The 27,331-nt window shown below is 47.8% G+C and overlaps 3 protein-coding genes across 8 annotated transcripts; all 3 read right to left on the bottom strand.

The window, feature by feature from the left end:
• Positions 1-994: 994 nt before the first annotated feature.
• Positions 995-10,138, bottom strand: LOC101078690 (zinc finger protein 600). Of its 3 annotated transcripts, XM_011605838.2 has the most exons (5): positions 9,739-10,138; positions 9,256-9,365; positions 7,328-7,440; positions 4,967-7,232; positions 995-4,678 (listed from the first exon to the last, which is right to left on the bottom strand). In XM_011605838.2, the coding sequence occupies exons 4-5, from the start codon at positions 6,972-6,974 to the stop codon at positions 2,295-2,297; spliced, it is 4,392 nt and encodes a 1,463-aa protein (XP_011604140.2). In that variant the 5' UTR covers positions 6,975-7,232; positions 7,328-7,440; positions 9,256-9,365; positions 9,739-10,138; the 3' UTR covers positions 995-2,294. The 3 variants fall into 3 exon arrangements, with proteins under 3 accessions (XP_011604140.2, XP_029694466.1, XP_011604141.2); XM_029838606.1 differs by having other exon boundaries at positions 4,967-7,440; positions 9,241-9,365; XM_011605839.2 differs by having other exon boundaries at positions 6,758-7,440; positions 9,739-10,124.
• Positions 10,139-12,540: 2,402 nt separating this feature from the next.
• Positions 12,541-24,073, bottom strand: shisa7a (shisa family member 7a). Of its 3 annotated transcripts, XR_003888929.1 has the most exons (7): positions 22,587-22,830; positions 18,410-20,689; positions 17,902-18,056; positions 17,354-17,419; positions 16,719-16,904; positions 15,067-16,582; positions 12,541-14,555 (listed from the first exon to the last, which is right to left on the bottom strand). XR_003888929.1 is itself a non-coding variant. In XM_029838649.1 (6 exons), exons 2-6 carry the CDS (start codon positions 19,174-19,176, stop codon positions 15,660-15,662), a joined length of 2,097 nt encoding a protein of 698 aa, XP_029694509.1. In that variant the 5' UTR covers positions 19,177-20,689; positions 23,875-24,073; the 3' UTR covers positions 12,541-15,659. The 3 variants fall into 3 exon arrangements, 2 of the variants coding, with proteins under 2 accessions (XP_029694509.1, XP_011604176.2); XM_029838649.1 differs by lacking the exon at positions 22,587-22,830 and adding an exon at positions 23,875-24,073 and having other exon boundaries at positions 12,541-16,582; XM_011605874.2 differs by having other exon boundaries at positions 12,541-16,582; positions 22,587-23,349.
• Positions 24,074-24,176: 103 nt separating this feature from the next.
• ube2s (ubiquitin-conjugating enzyme E2S) lies at positions 24,177-27,245 on the bottom strand. Of its 2 annotated transcripts, XM_003966256.3 has the most exons (5): positions 27,038-27,245; positions 26,295-26,442; positions 25,674-25,864; positions 25,207-25,582; positions 24,177-25,109 (listed from the first exon to the last, which is right to left on the bottom strand). In XM_003966256.3, exons 1-4 carry the CDS (start codon positions 27,038-27,040, stop codon positions 25,226-25,228), a joined length of 699 nt encoding a protein of 232 aa, XP_003966305.1. In that variant the 5' UTR covers positions 27,041-27,245; the 3' UTR covers positions 24,177-25,109; positions 25,207-25,225. The 2 variants fall into 2 exon arrangements, with proteins under 2 accessions (XP_003966305.1, XP_029694618.1); XM_029838758.1 differs by lacking the exon at positions 24,177-25,109 and having other exon boundaries at positions 25,164-25,582.
• Between the last annotated feature and the right edge of the window lie 86 nt (positions 27,246-27,331).

A 27,331-nucleotide genomic window follows, 5' to 3' on the forward strand; every position in this document is an offset into this window, starting at 1 on the left:
TGCCCGCCCACTCAGCTTCCCCGCTGCATGCCCCTGCCGCGTGAGACGCGTTCGAAAGCGAAAAAGCGCGAGGCGCTGTCTGGCGTTCCGAACAGTTGGACGGCAAATAAAAACATCGCGTGCCGCAGGAATTCACGTTGGGATGGAAGTTGACATATATACAGTGGACGCAACGAAGCGACATTACGACGGTTTCACCATTCAAAACACAACGTTGTGTTAATATAACAAAGACAAAGATGTTATAAAGGATGTTATAAAAGACTCTGGTATCCAGAGCAAGTTATTACAGGGATTTAAGATCAAATACTATCGTGCACAGCTGCGATGATTAGAATTATAAAGACATAATCTCGATTTCTTACAATTCCGTTGGACGGCAGGTTATTTCACTTAATACGCATTTAAAAACAAAAAACATCGGTGTTTATACATTTTACCTTCTAAAGTAGGGATATGTACAGCTGAGAGGGAAATGTATACCCAATTGTTTTGAGCGTACACAATCTTTTTAAATGATCGAGACAATTCTCTCTTTTTAGTTTTTGTAGTTCTGGTGCAAAATAGCACCAAAATCCAGTGTCGAGCGGTACTCGAGCACGCTGGTCACCCTTAAAGTGTTGGTCACGTTAGGTGAGAGCAGACGGCTTCATGATTCAGCACAAGCGGCCCCTTAAGTCCACCTCCATCCCACCAGCACCAGGTCCATGTGACTGCTCCTCTGGTTCACACCACCGAGCTCCGGTGGAAATGAGATGATTACTGCCATCTTGTGGAATCACCAGTGACCAAGCCTTCCACTGCCACTATTTCAGCTAAGGCGTGAACATTTACAACATTAAATTTGAGTAACCTGTTTAGATAAGCGAATGAGCCAATCATGGGTGATGAAATCCTACATTTTAGAACCCCGAATAGTGATTTTCCTACCCATAAAATGTTATTGGCGTGATTAGTGCAGCAGCCCAGTAACTTGAAATGAAAGGAAAACAAATGATTACACATAAGGTTTATTCATTGCTGAAATAGAATCAACTACCAACTTTTCAGTAAATAATGTTATAGAAATCTACTCAAAACTATTGTTTTTCTTTAAAAGGGAAGAGAAAAAAACTAGACAAACAAGGGGATCAACACTACATATGTGAATAAAGTGACAAGGTGTTTTTAAAACGTACTTTAAACCAAGGCTTGACAGTGAGAACATGATTGCAACTCGGCAAAATAAAAACTTGATAAGAATTAACTAAGTGATTGGCATGAAGACTGTTTGGGTTACACACAGATACATGAAATATTACACTTCTATGATAGGTCCTTGTCTTAAACATACCATGATGTACAGTAGAAATAATCACTGCTAAAAAGAGCATACAAATAACATGATAAACATTTGTTACAGTCTTGCTTCACCTGTTTTCAATCTCTTGGTATAAAAGCTAAGAATATCTCAAATAAACAAAGTAAACATACTAAGCAAGGGGGTTTTTTTTTGTGTGTTTCTTCATTTTGGCCGGAGAGGGATCCTTAAAATGCTTACCAGCAACTTTGACATTTCATCTATGCGAGTAAATTTACTAGGGAATATAGAGTAACCTTTGAAAACCATGTTTAGCACTACAAACATCTGGGGATATACGGTTTAAACCATCACATACTGCAGGAGTGATTTTACAACCTTAGCAGAAAAACTTGACCAAGAGAACAAACATGCACTGACAAACTATCGACGACGGTCTTTGTCCTCGTGTCCCTACTCCTAATAAATGCACTTTACATTTTTGAAAGAAAGAAAGAGAGAAAGAAAAAGAAAACCAAAATCAAAACATCCTCAGAGCCTCTAAGTTAACAACAAGACAAAAGTACACAGCAGAAACATTTATCGTACAGCAAGAGGTGTAGCAGAGTTTCTAGATAGTGGGAACGGGAGGTACATTAGCAGGTCAATTCACCTAAACTTGTCTAGTAACAGCACAGTGTCAGCCAAGCATAGTGTCAATGCACTTAAGGGGTTACTTAACCTATGGAAACAGTCACATCATTGAAAACACCTTCCAGTATAATCTGGAAGGATTTTTGTGATATTTCATAGGATGCTCTACAGTAGTTTTTTTTTTTTGTTTTTTTTAAAACACACTCATTCTAATAGTCAGCAGAATAGATTAAAAAAAATTCACACACATGAGGCATCGAATTCAGCTGAGGGCATTGCTGCCCTTTCAGTCCCTTTCTGGCAACTCATTTTTAGAACTGAAATATTCCCCTTTTGCCATTCTGTTCACATCCCAGAATGCTCAGTACCTGTACGACCCCTGCAAGTACGACATCTCGCCCTGCTCCTCCTGGGTCTGTCTCTCTCCGGGTCTCTTTGAAACCCTCAGCCTTGTATCCGCACCACGCTGCAGTCCTTTAGCCCGGCGCCGGCACGACACCTTGTGCCTGTGGAGAAGCGTTGCGTTCCAGAAGCGGGAGGAGCAGCGTCGGCAGGAGAACGTCCCTTTGGCGCGATGGGAAGCCCGGTGAATGAAGGCCGCCAGTGGCCTGTGCGACTGTTTCCCACATACACTACACTTGAGTCGCTCCTGAGTGGTCAAGGCTTTGTGCGGGTGCTTAACTGCCATGTGTACCAGCAGTCCCGACTTATGGGAAAACACAGAATTGGGGCATATGGGACAGCCAAAACGTTTCACAGGGACTTTGAGAGACGACAGGATCTGCACCTTCATCCCCCCAGTGTTGACAAGCTTATACCCACCACCTCCTGATCCTCCTCCTCGCCTAATAGTCAAACGAAGAGAGCCATGTTTTTTATTACACTGACCTCTAACTGTACACCTGATTTTTTTCTTCTTTTTGCTTCCGTCAAATCTGACTAAATCTTGGGACTCCCACTTATTTTCATTCCAATCTCTCCTGTTGGACTTTTTTTTTTTCTTCTTGTGTCGTCTCATGTCATTGTGTGTTACCTGGATGTCGCAGTCGAGGTGCTGGTGGGCCTGGGTGCCTGACTGATGATGAGGATGATGGTGGGAGTGAGGATGATGATGATGATGATGCAGGTGATGATGTTCAGAGGAGGGCAGTTCCGTAAGGGGCTGAAATGGGGCTGTTGTGTGAAGCGTGCGGCTACGGGATCCAGCCGGATATATGTGCTCTCCTTTCACCCCAGCCGGGGAATGTGGATGCTGGGGCGCCATAATTGTAGAGTTTGGAGGAAGAGGCTGAGAATAAGGTGATGCGGTAGAGGCTGAAGAATGGGCCGTGTCGTAAAAGAGGGGAGAGTATCCAACAAGTGTTTGTGGGGGTGCTTGTTGGTGGCTGTGAGTTACAACGCTTAGACTTTGACCTCCGTGGCTCTCTGTGGAAGGAGCCATCTGTAGAAGCGCATTAGTGGCAGCCTCGCTCTCTGACGCCGACTGATGAACGTCATTTCCACCCCTGGCGTCTGTGCTGCTGCCTTCTTGAGGATTAGATGGTTCAGTGCAGGTCATCCCGTGCTGCGACTGCCGGTGGCGAGTGAGGCTATTCGCGTAGGCAAAGGCTTTGTCGCACACCTCGCAGCGAAACAGCTTATCACCCCCGCCTTCGTGAACCGTCTGGTGATGAGCCGTCAGGTGGAAGTGATGGCGAAATGATTTCCAACATATAGCACAGGTGTACAGGCGTGGCGGAGCTGGCGCTTGTGGTTGAGGTGCAGGCTGAGGCTGAGGCTGAGGCTGAGGCTGAGGCTGGGCGTTGCCGTCTTGAGGCTTGACATCTTGAGGGTAGTAATATGTGGCGGCGCTGGGTGCTTGGTTCTGGCTCCGGTCTTGGGTAACGCTACATTGAGGGTTTGGATTAAAGCTGTTGAGGGTCTCTGCAGCAGGGGTTGTGGGCACCTCTTCTAGCTCCCCTTTCTGGTGGAGCTTGCTATGCCTTCTGAGGCTCTGGGAATAGCCAAACTCTTTTCCACATATGTTGCATTTGTAATTCTTTGCCCCAGAGTGGACCGTTTGATGCTTGCTGAGGTGAAAAGCCTCTCGGAAATACTTTCCACACACGGTGCAGTGGTGGGGCTTTTCTCCAGTGTGAATGCGATCGTGTCTGCGGAGGGTCTCGCGGCGTGCAAAGCCCTTACCGCAGACGCTGCAAAGGTGAGTGCGTGGAAGCCCGCTTGGACCCATTCTGGGAGTGTATTGCCTACGTTTGGGGGGCTGTCCACCTTGCGCAGGGTCTTTCTTAGCTCTGGGTTTACGTGGACGTTTTGGTTTGGCAGCCGGATTTTGTGGGTTGCTGCTCATTGGTTCCTGGTTCCCCACGCCTCTGAAATTCTTATCAATACCAGATGTTGACGAGGGTGAGCCCAGAGGACCTAAACCCAGACCACCTAGAAGGCCTCCTATGATGTCTCCCCTATCATCCCCTCTATTTCCACTGTTACTTGCAGCTGTGATCGCAGAGATAGCATTATTGACAGAGCTGGTAACATCATCCTCCGAGTCATCCAGTAGAGAAGAAAGGGGCAGGTGGGGCTGTTGCTGTGGATGGTGGTGCTGGCCGTGGCTCTGTGAGTGCGGATGCAGTGTTGGAGCCAGTGGAGCCTTTCTTAGAGCGGGGCCCGCCATCCCACTTCCACAGGGGGAGGCACCAGAGTAGCATGGAGATGGATTACCTTGAGAACGGTGGTCATCGTGGTAGCCTGTGTAACGATTCCGAGAGTAGTCAGTGGGGTATTTACCATCTGTGCTGTCCCTGTCATTTGAATTCCCTCCCCTTCCAGACTGAAACAGACCATCACACCCTAAACCTGATTTTGGTTCTCCATCCCCCACAATGATTACACCATCTTCTTCCTCAGTTTTCCCATATACAACGCCTCTATTGCTTTGATAAGTTCCCCCTCCTCCGTTACCTCCTCCACCCCCTCCCCCAACTCTGTCCTCACCATCAGTTCCTGTCTTGCTGCCCCTCTGCTTGGGTCCCCTACCTGGCTTGCCGCAGGTGCCTGAGGCAGCATGGTTGAGAAGAGAGGTGCTCTCACGGAAGGCACGACCACAGGCGGGACATCGGAATGGCTTTTCCTCATGTATCTTCTCGTGACGTGTCAATGATTCTCTACGATTAAAAGCCCGAGAACAGGTGGAGCAGCCATACGGGCGGGCCGAAGAGTGTATAACTCCGTGTTGCAGGAGGTGCCCTTTTTTCTTAAAGGCTTTGCCACAATCAGAGCAATGAAATAGTTTGTCTGGGCTAGGACATGAATTGGATGAGGGCTGAGTTTCTTGGGTCGAATGTGGGAGGCTTGGATCAGACTGTGCTTTAATATGAATAGGGTTCGGACCAGTCGTGCTACTATTGCTAGTACCCGCTGTGGTTGGCTCATGCATGCGCAAATGCCTGCGAAGGCTTGAAAGGTGAGGAAAGCTTTTGCCACAATCTCTACAGCTATAAAGGGGCTCTGTATCAGACGCTGAGGGGTTTGGTTGCATTGAGTTCTGGTTATCAGATTTAGAAAGATGAGAGTCATTAGTAACGAGGACTGAGGCAGCAGTGGAAGAGGGAGCAGAGGAGGAGGAGGAAGAAACTACAGATGAGGATGAAGATGACGAAGAAAGAAGTGATGATGGGTCTCCACCCATAGGCGTTATACCAACCCCGCTCCCGATTAAAGCCGGGGGCTGACCATGACTAAGTCCTCCGCTGTTGCTAGTAGTGCTTGGATTACCACTGTGGCTGCTACTGTTATTACCAGCGGCGTCAGATTTCCTCTGTGGCAAATAGCCAGCCATAGCTTTCTTTCTCCTACTACTACTGTTGCTACTGCCGCCCCCGCCGCTGCTGCTGTCCCCTTTACCATCATCCTTGCTTAAAGATAAGTGAAGTGGCAAGGGCAGGGGTAACCCTGCCTCCTGCTGCATCAGAGAAGCTATCTGATTCGATGAGAGCACAGGGATTCCCTGAAAGTCAAAGCCACCTAGCGATGAGGGCTGGGAGCCTGGGTGGAGCGGATGGTGCGAATGAGAGTGAGGGTGAGACAGAGCGTGTGGTGGAAGCTGTTGCTGTTGGGAAGGTTGCGGTGCGCCCTGCTGTGGCTGAGCAGTGGAGTGGCCATGGGAATGAGAAGAATGCAAAGCAGGTGGTGAAGCAAGACTAGTACTAGTTTCCCCACCTGTCTGGCTTAACCCAATCCCTAAATGGTTATGGGTGCCTTGTTGAACAAGAAACTGCTCTAAACTAGCATTAGCAGGTACCCCAGAGAGGAAATACTGGTTAGCAGCTAACATGCAACTAAACTGTTGGTGAAGACTCCGCGCGTCAGACTGGGCCCCGACCAAATGGTGCCCCAAGGAGCTAACTGCACTGCTGCTGGGAGGGTTATTAGAGGCTGTCACGGAGGTTGAAGGGGAAGGAGAGGAAGTGGAGGGACCAGATGATGCCTGGGGCACAGAGAGGCCAGGATGCAGTGGAGGAGGGGGTGGAGGTGCAGATGTTACTAATCCTCCTAATCCCCCAGCACTCCCACTACTGCTACTTCCCCCAGCAAAGTGCTCAAAGCGGCCTACACCTGGGTGCAACTGCTCTTGTGCTAGTGCTGCCTCAGACGGGTGGAAAGAGCGCAGGAACTGTGGGTAGCCTGAAGAATGACTTGAGCTGCTGCTGCTCATCTTGCTTGACTTTGAACGAGAGCTCTGAGATGAGGAAGGCTGTTGTTGTAAAGGTGGGGGAGGAGGGGCACTCATCTTGGCAAAAATGGAGGCAGAATCAGAAAAAGCGTTACCTCTAGTCCCCTGCAGGGGGCCCAAGCCAAGTCCAGAGAGGAGAGCTCCAGAAGACTCAGCCTGTTGCTGCTGCTGCTGCTGGAGTTGATGCTGGTGAAGCTGCACTTGCTGCTGATGCTGTAGTTGTCGATCTAAACCGAGGCCTTTAAACTGGTGGGCCTGATGCCCACTTAACATCTCTATAATGTCCAGATTGTATTTTCCAAATTGGAACATTTCCCACTCACTGGCACATGGGGGTGGAGGAGCCAAACCACCAGCGCTAGGATGAGCAGTAATTATCCTAAGACTTGCTGGTGAAAAGATGAACTTGACCTTAAGGGCGATGTTGTTCTACTTCTCAAAAGCCTAGTCAGTGTCTTAAATCTAAAGTTTCCTGTCCAGATAGTTTACTTCTGGTGATGACACTCCCTGTTGAACATCCACTGCCCCCGCTCCACTTCAAAAATGAGCGGGGTGGCCAGGAAGTTAAGTCTATAATCAAAAAAGGCAAAGTGTCTTTTTTTAACAGGTAGATCAGCTCCACCCTGACTTTGTAAAAAAAAAAAAAAAAAAAAGGTTAAGTATACTTTTAATGAGAAGCACTGCAAACGACTTCTTGCCTCCTTTGAGAGTTACAGCGTTGGTATTTTTTTGTTCTTTTAGGATTCCACATCCGTGTTCAGCCGAGAAGTTCCTACAGCTGAAAAAAACAGAATTCAGAGAAGGTTGAAAGTCACAGACAGGAAAGGTCATTTGAGTTCAACGTTTTAAACACGCGGGACGCCGACGTGACAACTCATAAGCCGAGACACAACTTAATGTAATTAACCATTAAAAGCACGGAAGACTCGTGCACGGACATAAAAGCTGAACACCTGTACCGTGTCTTACGCACTTGACAGGTAATGTGACGGTTTAAACAGGGGGTCGTGATGCATGTCTGCAGGTGGTGCGAGCGGAACGCGTGGAGTAAAAGCAGAGGCGCTGCAGCGTGTGTGCACGTGGATTCTGTGGTCAGCTGCACGCTGCTGCAGCTGCCACGTCGCCCCGTCAGCGCCCCGAGAACTCGGCTCTCGCCGTCCCTTTGAATCCTAAAGGCGCCTCAAGCGTTAAGATGAATCAAAATGGAGAAAAAGTGAACGGCGCCAACGGCGGAACATAAAAGGACAAATTCACTCGGCTTTGTTATTCCAGTGTTTGAAGTATATTTCCTGGAAAAGGTTATACGTTAATGAATGTGGCAAAATCATCACAATTTGGATTCTAATCCGCCTATCAGGGAATTCAAATTTAAATTTGAGGGCTGCTGAGTTTCATGCTCGCTCCTTATCATTAATACAGGGTTAAAAAATAAGAATATTCTCTCTCCTATCACATAGTGGACTCAGCACAAATGACTGTAGTTTTCCATTTGTGCTCCAATTTTATGAAAATAGGATCGATACAAATAGAATTAAATATTCATGACAAAGTGATCAGTTCCTGTTGGAAATAGGCTGCAACTGTGAGCAAGTACTGAGAGGAGACCGACACAAATATAGCATGTGAAACTATTTCTTCAAGACCCAGTGGAAGCGGTAAAAAGAGAAACGAAAGAGGGAAAAGGGTAAGAAAAGATGCATAAATAACCACATTGGGCATTTGGGGCAAATGCTGCTGTAGCTCACTAATAATTGGAATGCATAATATTTACAATGATGTGATCATTCCTGGATTTTACCTGACGAATTTCTGCAACTTATAACATTATTAGAACACCTGACACATCGGACAATATCCACTTTTTTGTCTCCAATGTGTGATTTCATTTCTCAATGTTCATGAAATATGCAGATTGTTGCTCCAAGTCCGACAAATATCAGATTAAATGACAGTTTTTTCAATCAATTTTTAACTTAAATCTTTGGTATGTCCGCCTTTTGCAAATATACATTCGATTCTTTTTTGTGCACAATGGGGGCTGAGGTCCGGACGTTGACGGCACCGGTCCATCACTTTCAGTGCTCCGGCACATTCCTCCTGTCAGGCAGTTATAGTTGGAAAAATGTTAACTTTCATGGCCAATTCAACAAAAACCTTTGAAATATGACAAGTGTTCTAATAATTTTGACCACTGTGAATATAAACCGTGGAAAAACTGGGGGGGGGGGGGAAAGTCAAATAAGTATCACTGTAGCTGGCAAATCAGAGAAACGGAATGTAAAGTTCATTCATATTTCCATTTTTATCTTTGTTTTATTGACACATGTGCACATTATGGACACGTGCACACGTATAAAACCACAGATACAGCACTTTGTTACTGATTGTGCTCTCAAGTCGGATATTAAAGTGATTTAAGTCGGATTATAACTGCCACTATAATAATTAACATCATAAATCTATATGACTCAGGTTGTAAATAATATAGAATGAAAAAGCTGCTGAAAAGTGCGATTCTTGCACAGCTTCTGTATTTCTACAGGAAGGAATAAAAGTGCCTCGGTTATTTTTTGCTCACCTCGTAAAATCTTACCTTTTCCTCAGATGAGGATAAACGTAGCCGGGAGGGATCTTTCCTGGCAGACGACGGAGGCAATCTAGCGCATATTTCACCGTCTCTCATCGTCAGATTAATCGCCGATCCTGTGGAGGAGAAGAGCAATAGTCCCGTTTCCATCACTGCCAAACTCGCTGCACAATGTAAACATTAGCGCGACATTTAGGAGCAGATGCACTTGTGGTAGCATCACGTTGAGAGTTCGGGCTAGCATCCACACAACCCCGGGGAACGCAAACCACTCGCACAACACAATAAAAACTTTGTTAACGGCGTTGATTCGCGTTGTATTTGACGCGGATTCGGCGTGTTTAGCCACTCGGCGCAGACCCGCTCTTGCTAGCATTAGCCAGCACATCCAAAGAACGCTACCCAGCGCGTGCGGGCGAGCGCTAACGCCACGACGCGACGGTTAGCGTTTATCTCCCCCCCCGAAGCCGATTTTCGGTAAATGTTCACCTCCGCAGACAGTCGCAGACGGACGAGGCCTGTCACGCCTTCTTCCAGCCGCCTAGCTAGCTGCCGCCCGCTTCCATTTCTGCGCGCTGTGCTTCCCAGACGTTAGCCGGAGCCATTTTCACCGACGCCGAGTTGGGCGAAAGCTCACGCCGCGCAAATCAACGCCGACTGCTCCTTCTTCCGCCTCTCTGCCATAAGCGCCGCGGCGATCGGGACTTTGGGCAGTTTTCGACCGCCAGGAAGAGGATGGGGGGGGGACGGGAAAAAAAATTTGGGTGGTCGGCGGTATTATTTTTTGGGTAAAAGTGAGTGACGTGTGCGCTCTTAACATTGGTCCTTTCCGGCCCTTGTAATATTTCCGGGTAGCCCTCGCGGGGCTCGCGGGGACAGACGCCTGGACCGGACCGGCCTCAGTTTCCCGGCAGAGGCGCGTTCACACCGCGTTTTTTCTCCGTCTGTCCCGATTCTGTCAAAGATAAGCGGCCCCAGAGGAAGGCTGCATAACAGCCGTGGCATCCAGGCCTGTTATAGCAGCGTTATTACACCGTTAGGCCATAAATCACTTCCACCACAAAAGCGACTGGGATTGAAAAAGAACAGATTTCGAACTAACTGGTTTAGTTAGTTTCGAGCAAGGTTGCAGGCTACATTGTAGTGCTGCTGGAATTTGTTAATCAGAATTAACTTCACTTCAGTGGGTGTTAATAGAAATACCAGATGGTTTTTGTAGTGTACACCTGACCCCCTACGTAAATCATGGTGGCTATTTTTATTTAAAATCTCATATATTACAAACACTTCAATGCTCAACACAATGTACCAGGTGACAATAGCATCATCTTCAGTACATTTCTGTGACTCAGCTGTTACAAAACCACATCTCTAGTAGTATTTATGATGCATGCAGAGATATGTGCGCGTATTCTCCTCTCAAGGTTCTGAACAGGGTGGCTAATATAATAGGAATGAAGTCCGAATGATCAGGTCCTCTAGTGCTGTGATGAATGCTTGGGAGGCATCTCAAGACCTTCTGCAGGCGCAATCGGCACTTTATTATGGCACTTGCAGGGTTTGATTCATCCGTTTTAATCATGGGGGATGTGAATAATTTCAGATCTGTGGTTCTAATTTCTAAAGGGCTGCAATCATGCCTGAGTTAGGACGCATCGTGCAGAGAGCGTGCAAGCAACGGAATATTTTTACTCCAGTCCATCAAAGGGAAAGACTCGACCCAGACACGTTTGCTATCAAAACCTCCGTTTGTAATTTCCGGCTATGTGTGGTGTGTCTCAGCTGTAATCAGTGTCATAAGGGAGCTTGATTTCCTTAAGATAAACACGATGGCGCCTGACTGGCAGGTGCTGGAAAACTGTGAGATTAATGATACAATCTAAGAAAAATCATAGAGCTGTTTAACATTTTAAGATGATTGTAAACACTGGAATAGTGATGCATGCTTTAGCTAGCAAAAATATGCACAAAGATTATTTTATTCCACTTGTTTGGCCTCAGAGTTAAGAATCCGGAAACCTCCTGGTGGTAAAGTGACACTGCTGGAAACGCACCAGTGTCAGCCGGTGCCCACTTCAAACATCGTCATAATTGCTCACTTTGTGTACCTTTTGTAAAAATATATCTGTATCAGCACAATGTCAACGGGTCTCCGAGCCTCCATGCATCTCAGTGCAATAAATGTATTCACAGGAGGGTTTAAATATGAGTCCTCAACTCCCTGTGAGGATCCAGCAGGTACAGTGTGATATAACACTTGGATGCTTGAAAGCTGTGAAGGATATGAAGACAATTTCACCTTTTTCATTTTAAAAAAGCACAGTTGTCCACTCCCACTGGCGCTGTATAGATGTACTGTCTCTTATACAACGGCTGAGTGATGCGGGATTTCAGCACAGACTGTCTTCGCCTGCCTGCCGGGGACTTAACAGCCTTTTTATTAATAAAGGCTTGTTGTCTAGTTTGATAAACATGAGCATAAATTGGAGTCGTGATTATTTTTAGCACCACAGTTTCATATTTCCACTTACCAGGTTTAAAGTCTGTTACATAAACATGTGGTACAGAGTCTGCTTTGGCCTAAAGTATATACACTTTATTATACTATATATGTATATATAGAGAGAGAGGCATAGATATATATATAGAGGCATATATATATATCTATGCCTCTAGCCTTCTCCTCCATGGGGCCACTTTTTTATTTATATATATATATATATATATATATATATATATATTGTTTTTGCAGAAATAGACCACTGGCGGGTGGCACAAAAGGTGAAACAGATGGAAAGAAACACTTCAACATTCTGTCTCAATTTTGCTGTAAAATGTGTTTGTTGGTATTTGTAAAACACTTCACTCATTAAATCCTATTAGTTCATTATTAGGAAGGACTTATCTGTAAGAATTAAGTCATTATTGCATAACAATGACTTAATTCTTACAGATAATAACAGAAAAACCCCAAGTTCGTGCTGTGACGCATGTTTTGATGAAGCTTTCAATTTGAATAAATGTATATATGCACCTGATATAATCATATATTACACAATAACACTCACACGACAGTTCATATTCTGCTTTATGAGGGTCTTTGTTGTCACTATGATAGTTGATCAGCCATTTTTATGTTTGCTACTGAACATATTCCTGTCAAATCTCGCAGTTACAGTTCATTATGTAGCTGAATCAGTAATATTATAGAGTAATATACTGTAGTCGTATTTACCTCAATAAAGCTGCGTTGTGCCAATAAAAAAAACACCCATAGATGTGTAGCTCATGAATTTTTCCACCAACTTTATTATACAAATTCTCTGTAAGTCACTGTCGTATCCAAGGGGTATCAATGCATTGCACAAACATTGACCGAACCAAAAAAATAAAGCATGAAAAAGAAATCCATAAATTTCATTAGTGGACACATTCCCCGTCCGTGCTATTCACCCATCGCAATGCTTCAGATTTCATGTGGCCGTTTCACCCGTCCGCCCTCTAAACGAACTCATAATGGCGAAAACACCCCGTTTTCCTCCATTTCCCTCCCAAGTCGTGCTGAGCGCAGCGGACTCGTGTGTGGGGGGCAAAGAAAAAGGCGAAACTCTTCTCCCAGAGGCCGTGAGCATAGAAAGACAACGAAAGGTCATGAGGCCGCCACTGTACAATTCAGTAAATACTAAACACATAATACTTTTATTTTTTTTAAATCCTCAAAGTAATGTTAAAGAGATCACTCAAAATATTCTGATTGTACTAGCTATACAAAATACAATACTTCCACAAATAAGATTAACCATTTAGAAAAGTGTGAAAATGGGCTCCGATGGATATGGCTTATGAGATATTACAGACTTTGCTACAGACCTTTTGTGACTCTATTAAAAAAGCTCTACTCTATGTCATCTGTCCCCTTTTCTCTGGAAAACATACTGCATTCCCAGGTTTTCGGCTTTTCCCGTCAGACCTCGTTTCCCTTCAGACCTGCGTAATAAACATTCACCCAAACACGCGCACGTTCTCGTCGGTCCGGTATGTACAGCCCATCACACGTTCCTGGGTGGGCGGGTGTGTCCAGTCCCCGGCTCCGGGAACACCGCCCTACCTCACAAATGCTGCAGAGTTCATTCCAGCCGATGTTTTCAGCTGGAAAACCTAAGCGATCGGTTGTGATCGGGAGTAAGGCCGATGTCTAGGCACGGTTACATACAGCTGCAGAGATACACCGTAAATGCCTCTCTCTGAAATGGAGCTGGCATGCATCAAAAGTCAGAATGTGTTCCAAAAAAAAAAAGAAAAAAGTTGAATTTATGATCACATATAGGAAAAAAACCCAACAAAAAAACAACAAATTGTGAGAATGCGAGTTATCTAAAAAACAATAAACACTGAAATCCCACCAAGCAAAAGAACGTCACACCATAAGATAATTGTTAATAATAACCAGAACAGTTATAGTAATTATTAATAATAACACTCCATCATATTCAAAACAACTACATGTAGCACTGCGTATAGGAACATGGTCCGAGTGGAATCTACGTTTCTGGCCGTTCCCGTTCAACCAAAACCAAGAAACTGCTGAAGCTCCTCCGAATCGTCTCCGATCTGTAGATTCTAAACGGAAAAACAAACGAACCCTCTGCCTCGACGCTTCCCAGCCCGGCAGAATGTAAACCTCGAGGACGCGATACAAAGCTAGCCTGTATCTGGTGCAAATATTCGGGGATGTATTTGTGCAAACCTTTGTGTTTCTCCGTCAACTGTGCTTAAACTGCTCCTCTTTTTTTTTCTTTTTCTTTTGTACACATTAATACTGAATACATCATGACAATATCAACACAAAATCAAGAGAAAGAGATAGCATTTCATATGGACCACAGATAATCACATACTACAGTATATAGGATAGGATAGCCCTTAGTATTAAAAAGCGTCGTTATTGATTTTTTTTTGTCTCTTTTCTGTATTTTTTTTCCTCTATTTTTAATCAGACTGGCTGGAGTGCGATATGATACAGCAAGGTCTTTGTCTAGGGGACGAGCGGGGCTTCCTAAACATCCGGGTCTCTTCCCATCGCAGTAAAAGGCCCTTTCTCTCCTGATTCGGAGCTTTCCAGCGCGCTCCGAGGCCAAACGTTTACCTGTACAACGTATCGGCGACTTGTATAATCTGCGAGGACAGTAAAAGAATGATTGTCAGACCAGCTTCCTCTGTGGTGTTTTTCTTTGTATCCCCAGAAATGGCTTTGAAGGACGGTTGTGCAAGTGCAACCTCTGCGTCAGGGTCTGTTCATTTGTGCTCTGTGGGAAGAAAAAAATAAATAAAAGAAACCCCTGCGCTCTTTCATGGGCGACCTAAAGCAAGCCGCCTTCGTCTACGCAGGTAAACGACTTCTTCTCTCGTCTCTCGACTCGTCTGCGTTGATGTCGAGACGCTCTTGTATTAATGTGACGGATGTCTCTGTGTTACTCTGTGGAACAAACCTGTTTTTGCAGTTAGGGACTGGATCTAGAGGTGGCAACGTTAGCTTAACCCCACCCCTGGTACAATTTAAGGTCAGTTTACACCCCCGTAGCATAACAGTGATACGAGACAGTTCCGCTGTGGTTTTGATTTAAGGTCACGTGGAGAATTAGACAGTCCAGGCATCAGATCGGTGATTTTGGCAGAGTCCGGATCAGCGCGGGGGGGGGGCGCTGCCAGTAGCGTCGAGCTGGCCTGTTCCAGTCTTGAAACAGCCCCCACCCTTTTCATTCCTGTTTAGGAGGCAGCCAAAATTAAAAAAAAAAAACCAAAAAAACCCAAACTCACTTCTGTCTTCCCGTGTCAGGATCATGATGGTTCAGCGGCTCCTCCTGACCAGGCACGTGGTTGACTCACTCGTCTGGTCCACTCGGCCGTGAGATCCGGGTCGGTGAATCACCGTCTCTGACCGCCATGTCAGGCAGGTGTAGTGGGCTGGATTTTCTGTTATAAACTATATCTCATGCATCGTCTTCTACATCTGCTTATTTGTTTCTATATATGTATGTATATCATGCTGCCACCTACCTAATATGGCTCCTGAGTACTTTTTGTGAAACAAATCTGTTGGCTTTGTTTCACCTCTCCAAACCGGTCATTCTACAATTAATGGCACCATTTTATATGGCAATATGGCAACTTTTGTTACAAAATATGGCTGATGTAGGCTATCGCGTCGTTGGAACTGACATCCCCCACGTTTTACTGAAGTAGTCATATGAGCTATGTGATGACAACACTAATCTGAACAGCCTAAACACGGTAGTCTATGTTTATACTAATAATATATATTTCTAGTTTCATTTTTGTTTGACTAATGTTTCAATGCAGAAAGATGAGCTATTCCTCTATTCTATTCAGCTCTACCTTAGGCACAAACCTCACACTGTCACCTCGTTTTTACTCCCTGTTCTGATCCCCTGGTTACCCCCGCCGCTTCCTGCCGACCCCCCGCCGCCCCCTCCGGGTATGAAGTGTAGCTGCTCGATGGTGTTCTGCCTCTTCGCTGCGAAGGCCATCCTCCTGGCGCTGTGGCCCCCCAGTGTTCCCGTTCCCATAACTACCCCGGCCCCGGGCATCTCTCCCGCCCAGCCCATGCCCCCGCTCATGTGCCCCGTCATTCCCGGGTTCCTCTCCTGCTCCCGTCCGGACGTGGGGTGAGAGTTCATCTTGATCATGTGGTGCCGGTCCAGCGTGGGCGTAGCGCAGACGTTCTGCTGGGATTGGGCCTTCTGTTGGCGAGGCAGAGTGGGGACGATCCCACCCGTGTGGGCGTACGGATCCACCACTCCCATGCCGGGGACTCCCATCCTGTCCTCCAGATGATCCGGGGACATGAGCAGCCGCTCCTGCCTCTCCTCTCTCCGGTCCTGGGTCTTCCTGGTGAGGGTCTGCGTGTTAGAGTTCTTGTTGGAGGCAGCCATGGCTTTGTAGTACTGGTGTTGCTGGTTCTTGGACAGCCTGGACAGGGTCCCCGTGTTGCCGGGGACGTCGCCCATGTTGAGCAGCTGGTCGGTGGACTTGACTTTCCTCGGAGGCTTGGAGAGGGTGTCATAATTGGGGTTGTACTGCGGCTCTGGGGGATCGAGAGGGTAAGGATTGGGAGTGGGCGAGGCAGGCATCCCAGAAGGCGGCGGCGGGATCCAGGGACGGGCTGCGTGTCTGGGGAGGGTTCCTCTCCCGCTGAGGGTGTAGTCTCCGCCCCAGTGGAGGTGGTGCTGAGAGGACTGGAGGGCCGGCTGGGCCGTGTGCGGCCGACGCTTGGTGGTGCAGTAGCCAGACGAGTACTCATCGAGACCTTTCTCTGGAAGTCAAACAAAAGCGTTTGTCACGGCAGGAGAACTCATCAGCAGACAATGCCGTGAGGCGCCGCCACAAAAATAACACAAAACATCTGCAGAGCAGCAAAGGGAAGGAGGGTCACACATGGAGGCACCCACCGAGGCGTTTGAGGGAAGAGTAGCGGTTGAGTTCGGGCTTGGTGGCGCTCTCATAGGAAGGCGGCAGCTGAGCCAGGTTGTGCAGGGAGTGATGGAAGGAAGGCTGGGATTTGGTGTTGTTGTGTTTACTAGAGAGCAGGGTGCCGCCTGCTGCCAGCTGAGCGTTGTTCATCCGAGGGGTGCGTTCTGCAGAGACCACGGGGGGGGGGGGGGGGGGGGGGGGGGGGGGATACCCGCGTGTTAAATGAGATCCTCTGGATCCAACGTGCTGCATGTAGCAGAGTTGGAATCCACTAACATCCACTGGCCAAATTTGAAAACCAAATCCATAAGCAGCTTAAGCTATAATAGCTTTTATTTTGAGGTTTTAAGTCCCCCTGCAGCCATCGATTAAACCCTTAAATATTCATTTTAGTTCCAAAAAGAGTACATTTTGTTGTTGAAGAAAACCCGATATGGCTTTAAAAATACACACAGGTCCACATTTAAGCCTCCTATAGCATGAGGCATCTTGAAACAAACGACTTTTATACGCTGCCTCTCACCTGCAGCTGGAGCTTACCTGCTATTTTGTTATTCCACGTTACGTGTTTATGTGAATATACATTTTAAAGCAAAAAAACAAAAACCCTCACCAATAGTTGCGGTGTGTTTGGGGCTGGTCCCTGACGAGTGGATGAAATTGTGCTGCAAATTTCCCACTGCAAGCCAAAGGCACATGTGTCAGTCGCATCAAAACAGCAGCCACTCTTCATCTCAATGGTGCTTGAGCATGAACATAACAAGGCAAATGCACACATTTATCTACTTTTATCTGTACACCTCCTGTACAAAGAGTCTACCGCATAACCACGCAACAGGCCGCATTTAAACGCACCAATCTCCACATTTACTGAGATCTTGAAGCGGAGTCTAATATAATTAGAAGAAGACGCCACAGATCAAAGATCTCAGGCGGTGGACACAAATTACAGACTGAGATTAAAGGTTCCGCGTGCCACCGTGGAGGGGTTTTAATGTTCATGAAGGCACCGTGATGGCGGGACAAAGAAAATAAGCCTGCATTCACAGTCAGATGTGACGAAAGGCGAGACTCAGCGTGCGAATGCTGCAGCTACAAGATGCGCTGATTACGCCTGTGATTGTGCTATTCATTAATGCTGAAAAAGCCCTGGGCCCTCACATCTGTTGTCCTTGCTGGGCAATCCTGGGGCGTAAAGATTTTTTGGAGCTCTCCCCAGCGTCCCCTGTCCGTCCCCGACAGCCAGAGCCACGCTGTTGTTCCTCTCGTCTTGCTGCACTGGGCTCGACTGGTGCCGCAACATGTCAACAAGGGCTCTGGAAGCAAAAGAAACGAGATGGAAACCGGGATCATTCCCACTACAAACCCCAGTGTTCCTCAACTGCAATCGAGTTCAGTTGTTTTACATCAATTTCGAAGGCGGCCGACGTAAATCTCGCCAAAAATGTGCAAATGCAGAACGGTATTATTTTTGGCCACTTTCAAGGACATTCAAGGACAACAAGCGTGAATTCTGTAGCAGCCACTCACTGAAGATCAATTCCGTTTCAGCCGATGACTAACAACGGCATCCAGAATGATGAATCTGGGCCATTTATGGAGTCCTGAAAACCTAATTTCTCTCATTCAGCACTGAGCGGCGCCGAATGAGAGCTGTGCAGCGCCTCACCTGGGCATGTTGAGATCCCTCTGGTGGGCTTCCTGCTGCACCTTGTTGAAAACCACCTTGATGCCCACGGCGACGGCCACCATGAACGCCACCACACCCCCGATGACGAAGCCCGTGTTGTGGCTCTGCTGCTTGAGCGGGTCGAAGTCAACGTCGGACCCTCCATCCTCAGGCGTCGTGATGGAATCTGTCTGCGGTTTGGCCCAGTCTGGAGAGTCGTAGTTTCTGCAGTTGTCCTGTTCCAGTTGCCGGCTCCGTTCTGGGCAGCAGAAGCGGTAGTGGCAGGTTCCGCAGCAGAAGATGAAGGTGTCCTTGGAGCAATTGAACGCACTGTCGAAGTGCCCCATGACGTCGTAGTAACCCCGACATACATCCATCCACATGTCCATCATGTGGGGCCGGACGGGCGCGACCTGAGCCGCGCCGAGGGGAGGCGCCAGGGCCTCTGCTGACGTGACATTTTTAAGGAACATGACCTGGGGGAGGGGTCGAGGAGGAGTCTCCAGAACGCCCTGTGACGTTTCTGGCGGCTTCGCTGCTTTTTTGGCCCGGTCTCGCAGAGCAGCCGGTCTGATCGTGTTCTGCAAGGCCCTGAGCAGGAGGGAGCAACCGGGCTCAGTGTCGGGCTGCTCGGTAAATGGCCTCCCTGAGCGATCTAAGCGCGGAGGAGGAGGGGACGGAGAGGTCTCCGCGACGGTGGTGAGCGGGGCAGTGAGGAGGGAGAGCAGAGAGACAGCGAGGACTCGGAGATTGGTGGTGGGCGTCATTTTGACATGACTAAGAGATCTATTTTCCGTGGTTGAGTTGATGCAGCTGCGCCACCGTTTCCGTTTGTTTTTTTATTTTTTCGCAGTTTAACCCACTAAACACGTGCGCTTCGTTCAGTGGGGCTGGATGTTCAACTTTTGCTCGTCTGTTTTCAGTGGGCAATTTCGTACTGTAGCATTACAAAAGCGTTGTCATTGTAAAAACAATTAAAACCAGTCTGTAAAATTCTATAGTAGCTGATGAAGGTATTCAAATGACTTTAATTTACAACAGCAGTGCATAATAGCTTCATCTTTTGCCCTCCAAAAACACCTCCGAAACCTAAAAGCCTAAGATGGACACATCTTTGTAGAAAAGTGATACCGCTAACGACAATCTTCATGCTTTTCGTCCCAAAACCTCCTCGATAGCTGAACAAAACCGAATAATCTGTGGTGATACAGGTCAGTAAAGGCCCTGTTCTCAATGAAATATCGCAGGCCTATACATTCCTGTGCTGGTCGTGGCACTTGAACAATGATCTATGGCCCATGTTTTCTCAAATGTAAATAGGATTATCTGTTCTATTCATCCCTGGGTGGATATTTTAGTCTGGCACGGCACACACGCGCAGGAATTGGCACTTATTTCGGCTGCACAAGAGTCTCCCCTTGAAAAATTGAATGAAATCAATAATGTATTTGGTTTTCTTTTGGCATTGTAAACAATCAAACGGGATGAAGAGACGGGGTGGTTGGCGGAAGAATTACCATAATGTTTGGCGCTCTCGCGGGAACATCTGCAGCATTCAGCGTTTTGTGAGGTTTGGGCGAACGTGCAGCAGGACCGAAGAGCGAGGAAGGCTCGGCTTAAATGCTAATGGGCTGGAATTGTGGAAAATTAGGAGTAATCATCAACAAATAAGTGAAACACGCCCAGTCTTGGAAGGAAACATCGCAAAAACATCTCCCAAAAGCGAATTTCAGAAGTTCTGAGTTTGGATTTTAGGCACTAAAGTCTTCAGTGTCATTCAACTGTCACTAATTAGACAAAAACTGAATGGCACATCACCCCTCCCGTCTGTCGGAGAAAAATTATTCCGAGGTTGAAAGAATATTACTTTTGTTGGGAAATATGTAAATGTGTGAAGTTATTGTGTTGGAGGTGTTGGCGATAATAGACAGAAGCAGATCTGTCTCCCACAGAAATTATAATTACATGTAATTATTAAAAACGGCCCTATCTGTAGCAGAGAATGTAGGCACGGCTGGGTGGCGTCGGGGGGGTCGAGAGAGAGAGGAGGAGGGCTGAGATCACCGAGGGCTCCGCTTGTTTCAGTTACATGTTCCTCTGACCTTCTGAGGAGGGGGGGGAATGAGCGATACGGAGCGACCGGCGGTCACCCCGACGGAGGACTCTGTCCTGGAGATTAGGTTGGAGTTTGTCTTCTCTGAGGGGACGACCTGAGCTCCAGATCTGTCCTCCCGTTCACATGTCGCCAGTCGTACCTGGAGCTTATCGACCAGGCGTCCGCTGCAATTCAAAGGAGAAGACCCGGTTAGCAACCCGCATCTTCTCCCCCCTTATCCGAGCAGCGTGCACGCTCGGAGCGATGCAGACATTATTATTCAATTGCATTACGTGTGTGTGTGTGTGCGTGTGTGAGTGGGTGGGTGGGTGCTAGTTTGGGTGCGAGAGGAACACCCCGGTTCAGGAAAAAGAGCCGAGAGACAAACGCAGGGTAGAGATTTGAACCAGCACAGCGATGGTGGTGAGCGGGGAGAGCCAGAGGTATAGATGCAGAGACGACCGTGAGTGGGAGGGCTGCGCGTGGGCGGCATGGAATCAAGTACATTTCTCCCAGCACTCACCCATACAACACCACACATCACACAAACAGCACCACCAAACAGCTCTGCAAACGCAGCCATGCAGCCTCCAGAGGACTGCCAACCGAGACTGCAAATCAGCCATTAAAGAGCAATTACAGGGGAGGAATCTGGAGATTCTAGAGAGGCCTGAAGTGAGAGAGGGAGGGAGAGGGTATAGTAAGCATCCTTGCATCCCTTTTTATCCCCCTTGAATTCTCCTTCTTCTCTTTCTCTCTCCAATTCTTCCTTTCTCTCTCGGATTCCGTGCGTGGGTTGAGGCAGCTAACTCTCTCAGAATAGCACTGCAGCTCTGTCTGCGTGCATGTGAGTGAAAGGCAGCAAAAGAGAGAGGGGCAGCGGAATCCAATCAACATCACATCCTGATTGGATTCCCACCCAATCAACCCAAACAAAAAAAAACAGTCGCATTCGTGCGCGTCACTTTCCCTGACACGCCGACGCCTCGTCTGCAAACTTCCACGCGCTGGTTTCCGTCGCTCTCTGTGAATTTGAACGGGTCTTTCATTCAGGAAGGCTCCATAATTTATCTCATATCGGTAGAAGTGTCTCAACGGGCGGAGCGAAGGTTTAATTCCCTTTTCTGCAGCATCGGTTCTGCAGAAAAGGGAGGGAGCGAATGGGGGGGGGGGGGGGACACCTTTTCAGAACGGTGAAGCATCCCTGAGTTACATGGCCACCTGGGGGGTGGGGGGGTGATGGTGGTGGCGGGGGGGGGGGGGGGGGGGGGGGGGGGACCATTGCGGGCAAATGCAGATCGGCGCTCTGACTTTTTTCATCGGGCCGAGCAGTTGCGCACACGGCCGCAACACTTTCAACAGGTGTTTACTGGAAATGACACAAAAAATGTATCATCTCGCCGTTTCAAAACGCGCAAACACCGCGAGTCGGTGAGGGAGACACACACAAAAAAAACCCCACAAAAAACAACCACACGCACGCACAAAAAAAAAACGCAACATGGGGGAGATCTGCGCAAAAAAGGCGTCTGATCGCGATGGAAGCGTCAGTCTTATCTGTCAAATATCTGCTGCGCAATGACTTCGCACCAGTCCAGCGATCTGAACGCCCCCCCCACAACCCCCCAGTTGCCCCCTGCGTCCTTCATTAGCCTAAGAAGTTGCAACTTGCAATGAACAAGCGTGCGGGTTGTCGACATGGTTTGCATGTATCAGTAAGCTCGAAGTGCGTGGGTGTATCCGCGCCGTGCGTTTGTGCGTGTAATCCGGCTGGACGTGTGTTATCAGTGGCACTATTACAAATCTATCCGTTATGTCTCCTAATGACGGCAGTTATCAATTAAAATGATGAAATATTGACAGGCTGAGCAGAATAAAACCGGAAAAGGCTGCAATTGTCTCCATGGCGCAGCTGTCAGTCGGTTTTTTTTTCCTCCTTTACGCGCCGGATCCGTCTAAACAGATGCTTAAAACACCATCTCCACACAAACCCAAACGCGCAGTAAAGGTATCAAAGAGTTGCGGCTGTAATCGGGTAAAGTAGCGGCGCGCTGCTGGAGGATGCAGAGTGTCGTGTCTTACCTGTGCGCTGCTCTGGGGTCTGATGCTGGAAGAGCGGGGAGAGCCTGCGCACTGTATCTCACTGTCTGTCAGATGGCAGCCTGTTATTGTAGCACAGGGCGATCAGGACAGCGTGAACTCTCAGTTCTGTCGCCCCCTTTTTTCTCCCTCTCCTCTCAATAAACGCTGTTTCCTTCCAGAGCCGCAGACCTCGCGCGGGTTCTCGACTCCATCCGGCTAAAATGTGAATAATCCAGACTCACTACTGCAGGAAAAAAAAGGGGGGGAGGAAGAAAATAGAGAGAACGAGGATTTTCTGGCACGTGTGGCGAAGCAACTCCACACTGAATCGGGGGGGAAATTGCTTTTTCTCGTGCGAGTTGATTTCTCCCCCCCCCTGAGCTGCAGAACGCGCGTGATGTCAAACTCCTCCTAAAATTCGCCCAACTCACTTTGCTCCACCTGGATACCACCACGGCTGGCCGTCTCTATCCTTTCTCTCTCTCTCTTTTTTTTTACCAATCGAGGAAGGTTACACCGCCTAAATGCGCCTGGCCTCACACAGGTCCGCCAGCCGATGCGCGCTCTGATTGGTCGATCAGATCGGTGCTGATGAGACGCTCATTCAACCGGTGGGGCTCGTCTTGACTGGCCTCCGCCGCCTTAATAAATAAATAAATAACAGTGTCGATGACCCGCATTCCACGAACATCGATGCGGTTTGTTCAGGAATTCCGAAGAGGAGCTGAGAGGAAGAAGGGGGGAAAAAAAAGTTTAGACATCTAACGCAGCGGCTGGAAAAACCTTCCGCATTGTTTTTGCGTGCGTGTGTGTGACAGAGAGAGGGGGGGGACGCACGGTTGCCACAGCAACTGTGTCATTATGTTGGTGGCAATTATGAAAGCGATGAAAAGGGGGGGGGGCGACTGGCGCAAAAGCTTGGAGGCTGGAGCGTGAGGGGAAAGTGTCAATTAGCCTCAGAGCCGCAGCGACACTTCCAGATTTCTTTTTAAGTTCACGGCTGGGGGGGGGGGGGGAGGTTTGGTTCCATCGTCACATCCTGTCTAAAGCCTCCTCACGATCCGCGGCGGCGGCGAAATCGGGATTTCAAGCTGCGGTCAGAACAGGATCCGCTAAATAAATCAGGATGGCGTCCGACGTCCACCCAGCTCGCGGAACGGGCTCGTTAATAAAAACGCGAGGGCTGAACGTGACAGGTGGGCGCGTAAACGCTTCCGAAAACGCGGCGCGGGTGAGGTGTGAAGGGTAACAGGGAGCCCCAGGTGCCCGAGACAGGCCTGATAATTACCTGCGCGGCAGCCTGCTATTTCTGCACAGGTGGGTGGGCCGCAGCCTGTCTGCAGCGGGGGCCGCCGGAGCCCCTTCATTAGACGGTCCGGTGACGCTCCGCTGGGTGCACGTCGACGCGCTGCGTTGCTGGGGTGGATGCAATTACCAGCGTTTCCATAGCGGCTCCTCCGCGCCCGCTGAGCGCATTGGGCAGGTTTCATCGCAACTTCCGCCCTTCGCAGGAGACAAACAGGAGCCGCTTCTCGCTTCACTTGTCGTATTTCAATGGTTTTATTTATTTAAATAATTTAAAATGGATACAAAACATCCTGCCAGCGCTCTGCACGACGGTCAGTCTCCGATCGAAAAGAGCGGCGCGCTGGGTGTTTGGGGGTGTGCACAGCCCCACGCACGCACGCAGCAAAGAGAACAACCTGTCCTGGAGCTGTCGCGTCCTCAGACCGATGCGTTTGAAAATGATGGTGCCAGCAGATGTGTCCTGGGGGGGTCAGCAGGGGGGGGGCCGTTGCTTTAGGAAACAGGGGTACGTTCAACCAGCCACATCAGTGTGTCTTAGAATAAATTAGGCTTTTTTTTTTTCTTTCCTTTTTTTAAGAGTTATTGACCTGATTTCCACGAGCACAAGACAGCTGAAGACAAACATGTCAATTACACACAACTTATGAAAATACCGGACAGAAGAATCATTTTAGAAAACCTTAAAAAAAAAAAAAAAAAAAGCCTTAACAGACGTGTTGGAGCCCATTGATAACTCCTGCCATACCTTCACAATATGAAAATACACTTTAAAAAGATGTTTCTTTTAACACCAGCTCCTCTCCTCGAGCTGCTTCCTGCATAATCGCCCCCCCCCCCCATAAAAGTGAATTTGAAAACCTGGCTTTTGAAAACAGACGCCCTGGTTTCGGAGTCACCAGAGAGCTCGGCTGAGCAGTACACGGTACCATCACAGCGGCATTAACGGAGGATCGCTTTAGAAAAGGGCTGAGAAAGTCTGGAGGACGGCCGCTCACGGCTCCGCCGTGGCCGCGGTGGAAGCCATTTCCTGCTTCATTCATTCATTCAATCGTTCGTTCGTTCACGCCGAACAAAACGGGAGATGGTTTCCGTCGCCTTTCCGTTAAAAGAGGAAATCTTGAGATTCGCTTTTCTTCAAGGATTAAAAAAAAACCTATGTAGTGCCAACAAGACAAAGCGTCGACAAAACAGAAGGTAGGACAACAAGTCCAAAGTCTGCATGGGTGGTGGGAAGAGGAAAAAAAAATATAAAAAAAAGGGAACAGAATATCAAGACACTTCAATATTTATATTTACACATTCTCACACTTACTGAGAATTCCGCTGAGGTATTAAAGGCGCCTCAACGCACGCTTTTTATCTGCCTTCTTCTTCCCTGCTACATTACTAGTGCTACTATTGGTGCTGTTGCTGCTGGTGGTGCTGGCGCCATTACCCAGAGCGGCGGGCACGGCCGCCGCGCTGGGCCCCGCTCTCTTCGTGGGGTCACCCGCGTGCTTCTTTGGTTGCGGACCGTCGTTTGGGTCCTGAGGTGCCCCGGAGGTTCCCCCGGGACCACCCATGGCGTGGATCTCCGTGAGCAGTCGAGCTCGAGACTCGTATTCTGCATAGTCCTCTAACAGTAACCGCCCGGCCTCCTCGTTGAGGGCGGACTCCGGGTTGGGATGGATGAGAAGACACTTGATTGTCTGTGGGGGGAATAAAAGAGATCAACTGTAAGGATAAATGTTGAAGCAGAGTCTGACATTTATTGTAAGAACACGGGGGGGTGCATCGTACAAGTAGAACGTGTCTGAGGCCCAGTTCTGCTTTCCAGTCCCTCTTCAGCACGTTCACGCAGATTTCTCCTTTATGTCCGACGTTGGGGTGGAAAATCTTGGTCAGGAAATACCCCTTGGGTGGAACTGCAGGGAAGTCTTTCCCAAGGACGAGACGCATTCGGAAAATGCCACCAGCAAATGGAGTTCCCTCTGTCAGGGCATCAAAAATTAAACTCGTGAACAGCAAGTCCTGACGGAGCCAAACCGCTACATAAAATGGGTCATTCGAGATGACAACGAGTCGACACAACACAAAGTTCATGAAAATTTCAATTAAATGAGTGCATTTTGTTTCCTACACCATCAACACAGAAAATATATTAATAAAAAAGGGTCACATGTGTATGTTACAGTGTTGTGCATTAGAAACTACAGTCATTTGCCCCTTTTTTTTTTTGCAAACAACAAATAACACATTCATGACAGCAATTTATGTTGTATAAAATGACACCGTGGTAAAATCATGGTCAGGCGATCAATCTAAATGTCAACTGGTAGAAAATGGTGACTGAGCAGGGGAATATCTGGGTAAAAAGGATTTCAAAGATAGCTTTGTTTGACATCCCTCTGCATCTCCTACCTGGTCCTTCAATAGACGTATGCAGTTCGGTGATGTCTTCTTCACTGGGGTAAACCTTAATACCCTCTGGGGGGTCTGCTGCTAATGCTGAAACCTCTTTGTACACCAAGCGAAGAACATGAGGCGGCAAATTCTCCACATTGGAGTTCTGCAAGACAAGACAAGACAAGATGGTTTTATCCAAAACAGACTGCACTTTTCCACAGAAGAGGAGAATCTCCTGCTGCTTTATGGTAACAAATAACGTGGGGAATGCGTAAAAGGGGGTATAGATGAAGGTTTGATGGAGTGAAAGGCACAAAACACACGGTTTTCTTACGTAATAGGAAACATCTTTCTTGAGAGAGCTACGTAAGAGCTACGTAAATATCTTAGTGGGTTTGTTTTACCCAAGAGATGACTTCTTCCGATTTAAAGTATATTATGACCAAAGTAATGTTTGAAATTTAGGATGGCTTTTTAGACCGTTAGCATGGAGCTAACGCCACTGGCGTCTGATAATGATCAAGTTAAAGCCATTTTGTCAGTTCAACATGCATATACAATAACGTCAGCCATAATCGCAAGTTTATTATTCCATTATTAGAACGCAAACGAAGCGTGATTTTTAAATAACAGCGGCGACTCCGGCAAAGAGACAGCCCAAATTAAACACCCGACGTCTGGAGATGGCTAAACATTGGATCCGGCTAATAGCTGTAGCCTCGTTAGCCATTAGCGTTAAGCTAAATCGCCGGACTCACCATTTTCAAAAAGAGTTCTGTCAAAGTCGGCTGATGTCTGGTCGGTGTTGGCTCAGAACAGCTGTTGCGTTTTGATGGGATAAGTTCTGTTGGATCAAAACTTGGCCGGCTCGCACCCGATTCGGCTCTTTTCTTCTTTTCGTTGACACAGGAACAAAAATACGAGCACTCTGTTTAACCTATTAGCGCGGACCAATGGGCGTCGCGATGGCGCCTGACGTCACATCCTCCCGAGCCAATAACAACCTCCTGATAGCGGCGCTAATCTATCAGAAGCCCAATCAGTCGCGCGAC

The sequence above is a fragment of the Takifugu rubripes genome, chromosome 7 (assembly GCF_901000725.2).
Source record: "Takifugu rubripes chromosome 7, fTakRub1.2, whole genome shotgun sequence".
NCBI classification, from domain to species: domain Eukaryota; kingdom Metazoa; phylum Chordata; class Actinopteri; order Tetraodontiformes; family Tetraodontidae; genus Takifugu; species Takifugu rubripes.